Raw genomic sequence first — 12,921 nt, 5'->3', positions numbered from 1 at the left:
GCTGAAAGGAGTGTTTGATGGCAGCAGTATGAGTCATTATGCTCACTCGCACCACAAGCATGCACACAGGAACACACACACACACACACACACATATACACACTCAGGCACAAACAAACAAACAAACTAGGTTAGAAGATAATAGAAAAGCTCCAGGCTTCAAGACTTGACGTAACAGCCATGCACTCAAAACCGAAAAAATAAAACACTTTTAATTATCCCAGCCTTCTGTTTTTCTTTTTATTATTTGTTTTTTTTATTTTTTTTATTTCATCTCACAGTGATTATATTGTTTTGTACGAAGGGAATTGTCTGTGTCTGGAAGGCGAAGTGTGGATATTAGGGAGGAGAGCTGCAGAGTGTATGAAGGACATTTCTTTTCTTATCTCGACTACTCTGCCACGGGGCTAGCCTTTGTTTTGCAATTGTTTTCTGTTTTTTTGTTGTTGTTTTCTTTTCTCCCTGTTGTTGCATATGTGTGCGTGTGCATATTCTCGCCCATGTGTGCACACTGATCAGTGTTGTGTGTGTGTGTGTCGTTGTGCATGGCTGTCTGTGTTTATCTCCCTCTCTGCAGTAAACAGTCTTCAGTGTATTAACATCAGTGTTTATTGTAGGGAGCACATGGCGCCTTACACCATCCCCTCAGGCCTGGTGCTGGTGGAGGAGATGCCAAGGAATCAGATGGGCAAGGTCAACAAGAAGGACCTCCTGCGACACTTCTTCCCATGACTGGACCACGTTGATATGTATGACAACACACAGGATCCTGGTTAAAGAATTGCAGATGTCCTGACTGTCCCCATCTGGTCCTTAGATCAGACACGTGTACAGAGGAAACACAAAGTAATGGAAAAACACCTCATGGAAAATGACTTAACCTCTGAGGTAACTTAATCACAACTACGAACACTGCTCCGAAGGTAATTCTGTTACACTGAATGCCAATTATGCCAAGCATTGTTTATCAGTTACTGTGTAAGGCAGGTCTGGAAATCATCACTTTGATACGTAACTTATTGAGACAAGATGTAACAGCACTCCACCAAGAGGACACAAAATGTGTTCCTGACTGTATTTATCATGAAAACCTCAACATTATCAGAAGTAGCATCAAAAATAGTGGTAAAAATTTAAACTAACCAACATGGATGTGACGGACATATCATATCTCAGATGCTGCCAAGTACTGTTAATTGGTGTGCACCATATGACCCACTTTTTTGCAGTTGTAGTAGTCCCTCAATTCTGTAATACAAACTGAATGCAAGTTTGGAATATGTGGTATGTTCACACTGGAAACATAACAGAATTAAAATGCTAAACAGTCAGTATGCTGACTAAAAACTTTGAGTGTGCTAATGGGACACTTTTGTCCCACAGCGTAAAGAACAAAGTAAATGCAGATTTTAGTGAGTTGACTGTCACTTGACAGCCACTGGTACTGTAAAGATTTATATACAGTACACACCTCATACAATTGAACAATGACTGTATATAAAGATGGACAAAGCATCTCCACTTCCCACTGTACAAAAATGAAGCCAAAATACCCCGGATACGGCCACTGCCATCCTGTACAGGTGACATCATCTTTGTGGTATTGAGTTCTCTTCTTCTTGTCATTGAATTGCTTGCAGTGCCGCTGATTGCAAGCACACCGACGGACACACACAGCCATCAGTCATGATGTCATCCCAGTTTCTATGGCATCAAATAACTGGCTATAACCACATTTACCGGCAAAATGAACTCTTAAATATACACCAGCATTATAAGAACTACCTTAAATCAAAGAAACCATCTTTGGGAAACTTTATTTAACGTGTACTTCAATATTTTAGCTTGGCCTATGTCCTGTCTGCTAACATGGAGGTGGCGGGCTTTATGATCTATACTGCAGCCAGCAGCTGTTTCTACATCTCTACAGAGTGGTGGGTCAAGCTGTTTTGACTTCACTTTAAGGGACCTGTCATGTCATTCATTTCTATTATACAGTCTATGGCAGTGGTTTCCAACTGGTCCGGCTACGGGGTCCGGGTTTCTCCTTAGTAATTAGCTCAAGGTCCACACAAATAAATATATTCAGCGTCATAATTAGTAGCTGTCCGTTAGTCCCTCTCTCTGCAGCAGGAAACGGCACTTCAAAATGAAAGCTGTGTACCGCAAATTCACTGTACTTCAGAATACAGTGTGTGTTTTTTAAAAACTTGATAAATTTGCAAGTCCATTGCACACTCAGAGTGGACCTGCAACCCAATTTTGGACTGCAACCCACCAGTTGGGAACCACTAGTCTATGGTAAGTAGTATAGAAGTGGGACTAAACATGTGATATTCAAAGTCAGTATCTCTATTTTTGGAATGTCTGCATCCAGAAGAATTATAGGACCGATCGTTCAAAGTGCCTTAGTGAGACGGGATCAGGTAGTGTAGTCTGCTTTAATGAATAATTGCATGCACCACGAACTGGACTCAACTGTTCCATTAGAAACACTTCAACGCAGCAGCTCCTACTGCTGAAGAGTGCTTGGAGTACTCTTACTGGAATATTCAGATTTTTTAAATTGTGTGATCAGAGAATACAGAATGACTTTTGATTGTAGAGAGGTGTGGTGTCTGGAATCATGGTTAATTACACCCAAGCTAAAATGACAAATGTGGTGGCAGAACAGGAGACATGACAAACTTTGAATTATGATCAGTGAGAACACAGTGTTAATATGAAGTCTCAGCATTGTACACACACACTGATGCACTTGAAATAACACATAATGTTTATCTGAAAATTAAAAAAGTTTTACAAAATAGAAATCAAAAAGTGTTTTGGAGTTATTTTTGTTTGCGACTTCTTCATAAACCACAGTGTTGTCACACTTGTTTTCTCTGTGCATGTGTGTGTGTGTGTCTGTGCAGCTGTGGTTACACAGGTGCGATGAGAGCCTGAAGGCGGATTCTCCAGCAAGGCACAACACCACAGCTGGATGCCCCGCACTCCATCTGACTAACCCTCTCGCTCCGCTCGCTCTTCTCACCTCTCATCCTTTCTCATCTCCATTTCTCCAATACTTCACCTCTTCTGTCTTCATCACAAGTCAAAACAGATTGCAGTGGCACCGGGACCAACTTGACTGTGAAGACTCCTTTTGAATGAGCCCTGGCGTGCTGCCAGAATAGCAGAGAGCACGTGAAGAGATGAAAGAAAAGGCACAGAGAGGAGAAAAAATATAAAGCAGGACTGTCAGAGAGATTGGAGCCTTAACAAGAGCTGGCTCGAGAAAGTTGATAGAAGGGGATGACAGAAATGATGTCGAAAGAAGTCAGCGTAGGGTTTTGAGCAAGTGATATGTAAAGGATTTGGAGATAAAGAAGAAAGGCACTAAAATACGGTTGAGATAAACAGTCATGATGAACAGCCAGAGAAGTGAAGATGGAAAGAAACACAAGTGCAACCCCCAGCCGATACAACCTCCTGTCCACACACACATACACACACTTGTCCGCCCACAGTCACCAGAGACCTGATTAAGAGAGCAGAGCTATCGATCTGTGGGCTGGCAGGCTAGGATGGATGAGCAGGCAGGGCTGCAGGAGCACCAGAGGACAGCTTCAGTGCCCCCAAAGCCCCCCGCCGCCCCACCCAACCACCCACGCCAGAGCTGGGATTCGGCCAGGGCCAGGGGCAGGAAGGCTGGGGCTGCCACGCCGAGGCTGCGGCTAACAGCAGAGGGTCAAAATCAAAACTGAAGTAGAGCTAGTGTGCAGTAATAGATACACTCTACTGTAGGTGTGTGTGTGTTTAGAGGGGCACTCAGGACTGGTTCCAGTGCCTCTCTGGTGCACGAAAGGGGGGAGGGGAAGCTGGTGGTTATTCCCTGGACTCAAGCTTGATGGAGTACTCGTGCCCTTGAACTACATCCACCTCCCTCTCTCACACACACACACACACACATTCAAACACTCTCTGCCTGTGTTTGCTGGAGCGTGGTGGAAGAGGTTGTCTGCAGATGTCTGCTTATTGGGCCCCAGGGTCCTGGAGGGTGGTGGGTTATGGGGGACACCGGTGAGGTTGTTTATGTGTTTGAGACACTTGGAGACATTGAGCAGAATGGCAAAGGTTTAAAAGAAGCAGGTGATGTGAAAACGAGATGACGGGATCGTTTATAATGTCTGTTGTTTTTTAGCGTCATTGCTTTGTCACAGTTTCACTTGCAATGTAAGCCTGCCCGCATGATAATACTTATTCACTTTCCTAGACTAGTTCAGCTTCCTGTTCAGATGAAGGACACATTAGGTTATAACGGCAGCCAGCTGGCATCACAAGCTAACAAAGGATTGAAATAGTATTAGATTTCAAAGTGAGATTTTTTTATTACATCAAGCACACTGATTGAATGTCAGTTCATTCAATCATCGATTCATTTTCTCTACCCGCTTTACAGAGTCGTGTCCCAGCGTAGGCTGCACCTGGTTGAGGGCAGACAGAGATGCTTGACAGTTTGCAACTTCGTCTCAGGGCTGACAGACATCAAGTGACAGTCAATTAAGTGGTGTAAAAAGAACAAAGAACACAAGGACAGGTATGAATTATCTATCTATGTAGAACATTTCTAAGCAAAAGTTACAAAGTGCTGCAGGATAAAAGCAATTAAAGAGCAACTTAACACCATCCCACCACTCTGTAGAGATGTAGAAGTTTACTCCAGGGTGTGTAAGTGCTCCTAAACATCATCGTTGCGTGTGGTTACAGGTGTAACAGAACCTTTCTCACCACACCCAGTGATGCTGTTGAGAGTTTTACATTTTAGGGAATATTTGCTTTATAACCAAGAACTGGATGACCTGATCTGATGGTGAGTTGTCTCAGTCATCTCATCATCATCTCATGTCAAATGTTTGATTATTTTTAGTGAATATTAGAGACAGGACAAAGTCATTGTTTTGAAAGTTGCAAGTAAGTCTCTAAGTAAGCAAGTCCCTAGTTAAGTCCCAATACCTAAACTTTGACTTTCAAGTCTTAAACAATTCATCATGGGCTCTCCACCAAATATAATGCCATTTTAACTACAGAACAGTAATATATTAAATTCACAAAAATCATGAATACTTTTTAAACTGTATTTATTTATGAAAACAAGTTTGTTGAAAGTTGTTGCATCTCCATCTGTAATTTTCAACCTCCACATTTTGCATACTGCAAGTCATTTCTTATTGACCGTGACATAGTACACGAATGCAGTTGACCGTTCGCTAAGCCCCGCCCCTTCGTGATGGTCCGACAAGCTGTTGGAGTAAGCATGGAGCCCACACTGTAACTAACTGCACTCCCTGAAGAAATATTATCATATTTTTGGAAAAATGAAAGAGTGATTCCAGAGAGAAGCAGACAGAGGGGTCTACAGTCTGTGTTTGAAGGATATATCCAGGATGTCAAACTGACTCAGCAGCAACAACAGGTTAAAAAGACAAAGATAGTTAGAAGCTAAAGCCGAACTATAGGCTACAGATCACAGTGTAAAAGTGAACCACCACATCACTGCTCATCGCCACACAAGACAATGAATATAAAGGGAAGCTTTGCTGATACTGAACCAGCTGTGTGGCATCGCAGTGTGTGCAGATGAACAGAGTTTGGCTTCGCCCCTGTGCTGCTGCCAGCACCCGGACCACGATCTTTAAGGGAAGTCAAACAACTTTCATCTGCACACAATGTGATGACACACAGCTGGTTGAATATCAGCAAAGTTTCCCTGCTTCCCTTCACTGGTTCCTGTACAGCAGGGTTGGTCTTTTTTTCACTGTTATAATCATTAAAAAGCAAAAGCAGCATGTGTATACATTCAGTAGGCTATATCTTCAGTAGCTAGCTAGCTAACCCTACACTTTTCAGGGTTTGATTTTGGTTTTGGAACAGGGAAGAAACGTATATCTTTTTCCAACCTCTCCAGGTAACGAGTATCATTAATACACGACGTGCCCCAGGCACAACATTTAGCTCCAAATCCACAAAACCAGCCTGAAAATGAAGGAAATCTGAAATGATTGCATTAGAGTCAATGGAGCACAGCTGTGTTGTTGTCGGACCCTGGTCTGAGCTGGCCTGATGCTACGTTATGATTGGCCAGTCCGCGTCTGTGGGCGGGGCGGGGCTTAGTAAAGGGTCGGTTACCTTTAGTATAATTTTTTTACAGCTGGTTCTCAGTAATGTAATTTAAGTTCTTTGTGGTTATCTCCTGCAGCTTGACTGGGTGTTGTTGGATTGATTCAAATAAATTTGACCTGTATCAAGTATTGTCAAGTCAAGTCCCAGTGAAGTCACAAGCCATTGCTGTTCAAGTCCAGGTCTGTGCACAGACAGCAAATGCAGTCTTTCTTCATGTGAGGTCAAGCCCTGAGAAAATCCATGCTGGTTAGCCAGCTGGGAGTCTTGGGTTACTATATGGACACATCATTTCAGAAATGTACTAACATGTAATATTTAAACTTGCAGCCAGTGCAGAGAGGTCAGCACTGTAGTGATGCGCTCCCTGTACTCTGAGGATTTGCATTTGGACTTGTGCGTACAGTACGTCACTTTGAAGCTCATCCTCTGTCACTCTGACTCCACAGAGGTCTCAGTCTGCTCGTCATTCTGCTGTGAACATGAAAGCCGTCCATCATGAATGATTCTGGAGGAGAAAGAAGTCCCCCCCTCCCCCTCCTCTCTTTGAACACTGACTGCATAATAAACAGGTCAGACTGAAGTAATGAGCCAAAGGAACACAGTGGTGTCTGAGTACTCGTACTCTGCTGCTCTGTTGTACATGGCAGTCACAAACAGAAAATCAGGCTACAATTATACAGTCAAACATTCACATGTGCACACTTTTGACAATCACAAAAGGCTGCGGGCCCGTAGCTTCTTGATCAACATGACAGGCTTTATGCATGTAAGTGGGTAGAGACAGGAGTGATGGAGGGATGACAGGCAAGGCTCTTCAGCCCCAGGGACACCCTGAGTATACACAACACACACACACACACACACACACACACATACAAACACACATCATTGAATCCAGAACCCCACCAGGTCCGTGTGGGTGCGTAACCGATGCTTGTAGTGGCAGGTTGTTGTTTACATGGAGCTCATGTTTATTCTAAAGCTACTTACACCTCACTGGCTCAGCCTCGGGCTTCGTTCCTGTGAATCTCCCGCTGACTCGCTCTCTGTTTTCTCTTTGCCTTTTTCTCTGTTGACCTTTTTCCCTCTTTCTCTGTCTGTCACTCTCTTTTTTCCCTTTCTGTTCCTGTCTGTCCCTCACTGCTATCTGTTGATTATGTTTGTCTCATTTTCTGTGATGTTCCACAACATGTTTTTTAAATGAAGGTGAAACGAGGTGTTGTGCATATTTACTCTGCTGCAGCACTTTTGTGTCCTGTGGTGGAAAGTAACTGAGTATAGGTTTACTTAGTTTACTCAATTACTATGCTTAAGCACCACTTAAGGTATGTCACTCTAATATTTCCACTTTATGCTACGTTACCTCTACACTTGTACATTTCGAAGGGTGATTTTGTACATTTCACTCCACCTACATTTATCTGGCAGTTACTTTTTAGATTAAGATTTCCCATAGAGAACAGTGCAGTGTTACAGATTAAACTACACAGCAGTATATGAAGTGATTAGATTTGGCCAGAGGAATAGTTTGGATATTTTAAAGCGGGGAGAGGCAGGCAGGAGTACAGCCACAGACGCTAAGCTGTGTTTGCTGTGGACAGACGCAACAGCAAAACGTGTTCTCACCACCTAAAAACATTGATATCAGTTTAAGTGTTCACTAAATTTTAAATATTTTCACCACTTACTTCACTGTTGGACAGCCCTGTCTTACGGGAACTGAATTCGTCATACTGCTGTCTTTAAAGCCACCAGACTCCATTGACAAAAACAGCCATTTTAACTCAGTGAACACGGGAGCTGCTCGTCTACCACTGCCTCGATCATTTATTTGTTTGTGTTATTGTGTGACTTTAGTGAATCTGAACAAACCGTTTAAAACACTAAAGTCACACAATAACGCAAACACACTAACTGATCGAGGCAGGGGTAGACCAGCAGCTCCCGTGTTCAGCAAGGTAAAATTAGTGTTTGTCTCAGTGGAGTCTGGCTTTGAAGAGAGCTTACTTAGATAAAACAGGAGAGACTGGTTCTGAGAGAAAATTATATTTATTTACAAGTGCACATAAGTCTGAGAAATGTAAAAAGTCTTTGGCGATTAGACCCCATCGTGATGTCATCTGTTCCAGGAGGGTGGTAAAGACATCGTAGATTAGGGATCACCCCCTATGGAGTCTAGACGCTGGTGGTGATAATGGTGGTGATGAGATGAGATGGAGAGGGAGCTGAGGATCTGGATGTGAAGAGGTTCCTACACACTACCCCTTTAATGTGACACTAAAGGGACCATTCTGCATAATGACTTTTGTTTTAGTGACATTATGAATGCAGACCTTGTAATGGGGTTTCTTTATTGCAGTATTGTTACTTTTACTTATATAAATGCCTTATAGCTTCTTCCACCTCCATCTGCGTCTTTGTAGTTGAACAAAGCCAAAAAAAAACTTTTTTTGGAAAAAAAAAAATACAGAATCAATAGTGAATTATCATGTTCTAGCTCTCATAACTCGGCCCACTCAACAATGGAGAGAGACAAGGTCATGAGAGAATAAATAGCAGGCAGACTAGCTAATGATCTATCATCCTGGACAAGCGGCTGCACCCGAGAGCGGGCTGGCTGACAAGATCATTAATAAAAGCTGCTGGGAGAGTGATCGATCGGCTTGATGGATGATCAGAGCCACAAATACTATAAAACACCTGGATGTCAAGCCTCGTCTCTTTGAAGAGAGGGAGGGAGGGAGGGGAGAGGGCCTTAAAAAAAAAAATCCAGAGCCCAACAGGGAGTCGTCAGAGGGGATCAAATCCTGACGCTCAGCCTCTGTACTGTGCTGTAAAATGAAATCAGCATTGCAGCCGTGTGTGTGATTTAGTGCGTAGCTCTGCTGTATATCTCTGTATTTGATGCAGTCAGTGTATGTTGTAGTCCACAGAAGCTCAGTGTGAGAGCATCAGTGTAATTTGAGGTAGATCAGGGAGTCAGCAGGTGTCGTGCTGTACAGCCCGCTGCAGCGGTCCACCGTGGTGTAATGGGAGGTATTTATTATTGACGTGCTCCCCTCACACCATTACTGAGCTCTGTGGTGGTAATCTGTGTCTCTACTACGTATCTCCACTCCCTCCTTCATCTCTCTGCTTTCTCCCCGCTCTATCTGTAGTATCTGCCGGTGTTACAGTGTCTCTTTTGTCATCTACACACACACACACACACACACACACACACACACACACACACACACCTTACTCAGCAGTTCATCTCGATTCCTAATCTTTTCAGTGAGAGAGAGAATGAGTTCAGAAGGAGTGTAGTCTCCTCGCATGGCTGCGTGTATCAATATCTGTACATTGATCTGGCCTCGCCTCTCCTCCTCCATTCGTCCAGATATAGATTGGTTTTCCCAGTAGGTATCTGTGCCTAGAATCTGACTGATGGGCGGAGAGCGTAAGGGAGCGTGTATTGAGCCAGGGTGTCCCACATGCCACTGGAGTGTGTTAGACCGCTAAGCAAAAAGCCCTGGGTGGAGGAGGAGGTGGAGGAGGAGGAGGAAATGGGGGGTGAGGTCACACTTCATACACACCTAACAGACACTGAGAAGAGGAGTGACACTCTTATCAGTTTATGAATCGATGCAGTGGCAAAGATAAAGGTGTGCAGGGCCATCATTTTCATCGTCACTTTTAAATTTATTGATTAATTGTTTAGTCTATAAAATGTCCGAAAATTATGAAAAATGGCCATCTCAGTTTCCCAGAGTCAAGGCACACTTTTTCACGTTTCTCGGTTTGTCCGACAGACTTTCAAAAATCTAAATAGGCCTACATTTAATTTACAGTGTTATTTAACACATAGCAAGCAGCAAATCCTCACATTAGAGAAGCTGCAACAAGATTAGGTTTGACACTTTTGCTTGATAGATGATTTTAACAGTTAATGGTCCATCAAAATTGACGTCGATTGATTTTCTTTCAATCAATTAATTGACTTGTTTTTTAAAGTATGTTAACAGGATGTGGGCGGGGTTTTTTAACCCTTAAAAGCATGGGTGTTTTGCCAGTAATTTCTGCAGTACAAACCTCAGGTCTTAAGGGTCAAATGACAACCTCCAGGGCTAAAAAATGACACCAACGCAGAAGTGCCAAAAACTGCAGTTCTTCTAATGGCCACATGAGGCTGGCACCAAAAGCGAGTCAATCCCCATATACCCCCATGTTAAAATGCCCAACTGTACAGTAGAGATAAACATGTTTAACGCCTGGTACAAAAATACTCTTTTGGTCTCTGAAGCTGATTTCACCTGTTTGAATTTTACTTAGGCTTAAAGTTATGCATAATTTAGAGTGATGCCACCTTGAGTGACAGGTGGGTACCATTCGACAAATCAGTACGTAAGGGACTCATGGCATAAACCTGGATTCAAAGACTAATGTAGGTGTAGTCGTAAATGACACCATTTCAGTGTGTTTTCAGTTTATGAAAGTTAATTATAATGTTTTGGTCATCTTAAAAAAGTCTTTTTCAGCATTTAGTTGTACTAAAAGACCCACTAAGAAGTCAGATGTTCAGTTTTTTTGGCGAATTCATTTTGTTTTTATCTTTTTAGTTCTAGTTTTTGCTAGCAAAAATTATAATTAGCATTCTCATTATCACATTTAACCATAGCTGTAAATGCACCATACTAACTGAACTAGCAGTTAGCATTAGGTTTATCTCCACCCTATTGTCCAAATATGGTCACTTCCAGCTTCAAAAAACCAAGATGTCGACACCCAAAATGCCAAACACAAGACTTTAAAACAGGGTCCACAAACCAATAGGTGATGTCACAGTGGCTACGTCCATAATCGATCATACAGTCTATGGTCACAATACATAAGTAACACAGATATAGCAACAAATGAAATGTTCAATGCTTTAAAATCTTCAGAGGATAGACTTGTTTCAGATGCCAAAAAATGTATTTTAATGTAGCCTTTTATGTTTAATATTTATATATTGCACTATGTTACACATAATCTACTGTATTCACTGTGTCAGTGACTTACCAAAAATTGGTCCACATAGTAATCACAAAAAAAGATACTCTTACATAAAAACACTTTATGTATAATATATGCATCATTTTAGTAGTTTAGGGTGTCTCAAGACCTGAGGTATGCATTTCAGGGTTAGGAAAATATAAATGGTTTTATGATATTAAGATAAAATAAGACAGAACTTAATAATCCTGAAGGAAATTTGTGTGCCAGAGATGTCTCAAAAACTCTCAAAAGCGTATACAAAGTGTCTAATAAAATAACAATAAAAGTACGATGCATTTAGTAAAATAGATAAATTAAAACACGTCTACTATCAACTGTTCTCATTGTTGTGTTTACTGTTTATACATGAAAGCATTAACTTAATACAGTAAATAAAAAAGGGTGTAATCTGACTTTAGGTTGGTTGTGTGTCTGTGTGATGTTTTATGTGTGAATGCATTTTGTCTGTATGTGTCTGTGCTGTTGCCATCAGTGCCTGACCATAAATCAGAGGCCTTCAGGCCGCGGAATTGCCCAACTCGTGGCTCCATGTGTAATTACAAAGCTGACATTTAAACAGCAGCAGCCATATTTCACTCTCGCCAGCGCTGGACGCAGAGTGGTCTACGGATGGAGTAAAAGTTTTCAACTTAAAAAAAAAAAAAAAAAAAGACAGGAAAAAATCAATAAGAGATAGAATGCATTCTAATGCCTTGTTAATGGACCCGCATATTAATTATTCAACGGTGGCCATTTTGTCTGCTCATTAAAGTGGCAGCTGAGAGGAGAAATGTGCAGCATTACTCTGCCCTGCTCTGCTCGTGCAGCGTTATTACCACATTCTTAGTTTGTGCTGCTTATCCTCTCAAAACACTGGTTTGAGTCTGTTTTGTTTGACACACATCAATATTCTATCTGCACCACTCTGCGTGGTACATGGCTATAGGAGACGTTTTCTTAAACACATTTAACTAATGTTTTTTAAAGGTCAAATGCATGTGTAATGAAACTGATTAATTTATTTCACCTCAGTCATGGAATTCATTTTAGTTATTTGTGAAGGATTGCCTTTGGTTAAAAGGACAATTTATTCCATTCTACTCACTGTGGTCGTAATAACACTGTTGTCACCCGCAACCATTGCAGCTTTGACTTTTTTAAAAATGGAAATACTTTCCAGCTTTCTTCACCATATCTCTGTGACATGGATGTATTCTGTTATTATGTTTCTTTTGCCCTTCACATCATCTGAAAAGTGCAACGTCACATGTTTACATGTCAGAAACCATTTTGGGAAATGGGATAAAGGCTAAGAAGAAGAGATATGTTGGAAATCATTTAGTAACACTGAAGTAAATGAGGCAGAGTTAGGCAAAGTGACAATATAAAAACTGCCAATTTCATGGCCTGATCACCAGCTAACACCAGCTCTGTGCCATGTCTCAAACCTGCCTTCTGAAAATTACATCTACACAAATTTCTTCTATGCAACAGGGTCTGCTCTGGATCAGTGACTGTATATAAAGATGGATAACATGCCTTCGCTTCATCCCACTGCACAAAAACGAAGCCAAACTGGTGACAGCATTTGGAGACAATGTTTGCACAGCAGCAGTGTCAGTGGTACTGAGTTCCTGATGCCCAACCAGTCGCAAGCAGTGCCACTGATCAAGCACATTAATCATGACGTCAAACAACCATTTTATAGCATCAAAAAACTAGGTATAAGCTTATAAAAAA

General features: G+C 41.8%; 1 protein-coding gene across 3 annotated transcripts in view; it reads left to right on the top strand.

Annotated features, from left to right (window-relative positions):
* acsf3 (acyl-CoA synthetase family member 3) overlaps positions 1-2,887 on the top strand; it is a 44,962-nt gene extending 42,075 nt beyond the window's left edge. Inside the window, exon 9 of one of the 3 annotated variants that reach the window (XM_049601487.1) lies at positions 618-2,887. In XM_049601487.1, coding sequence (XP_049457444.1) covers positions 618-732 — 115 coding nt within the window. In that variant the 3' untranslated portion in view covers positions 733-2,887. The remainder of the gene's footprint in view (positions 1-617) is intronic. The other 2 variants (XM_049601479.1, XM_049601472.1) reach the window with 2 other exon arrangements.
* Positions 2,888-12,921: the final 10,034 nt, after the last annotated feature.

This window comes from Epinephelus fuscoguttatus, linkage group LG2 (genome assembly GCF_011397635.1).
Source record: "Epinephelus fuscoguttatus linkage group LG2, E.fuscoguttatus.final_Chr_v1".
In the NCBI taxonomy this organism is placed as follows: Eukaryota; Metazoa; Chordata; class Actinopteri; order Perciformes; family Serranidae; genus Epinephelus; species Epinephelus fuscoguttatus.
Note: the sequence above shows the minus strand (reverse complement) of the source record. Positions and strands in the feature narration are given on the sequence as shown.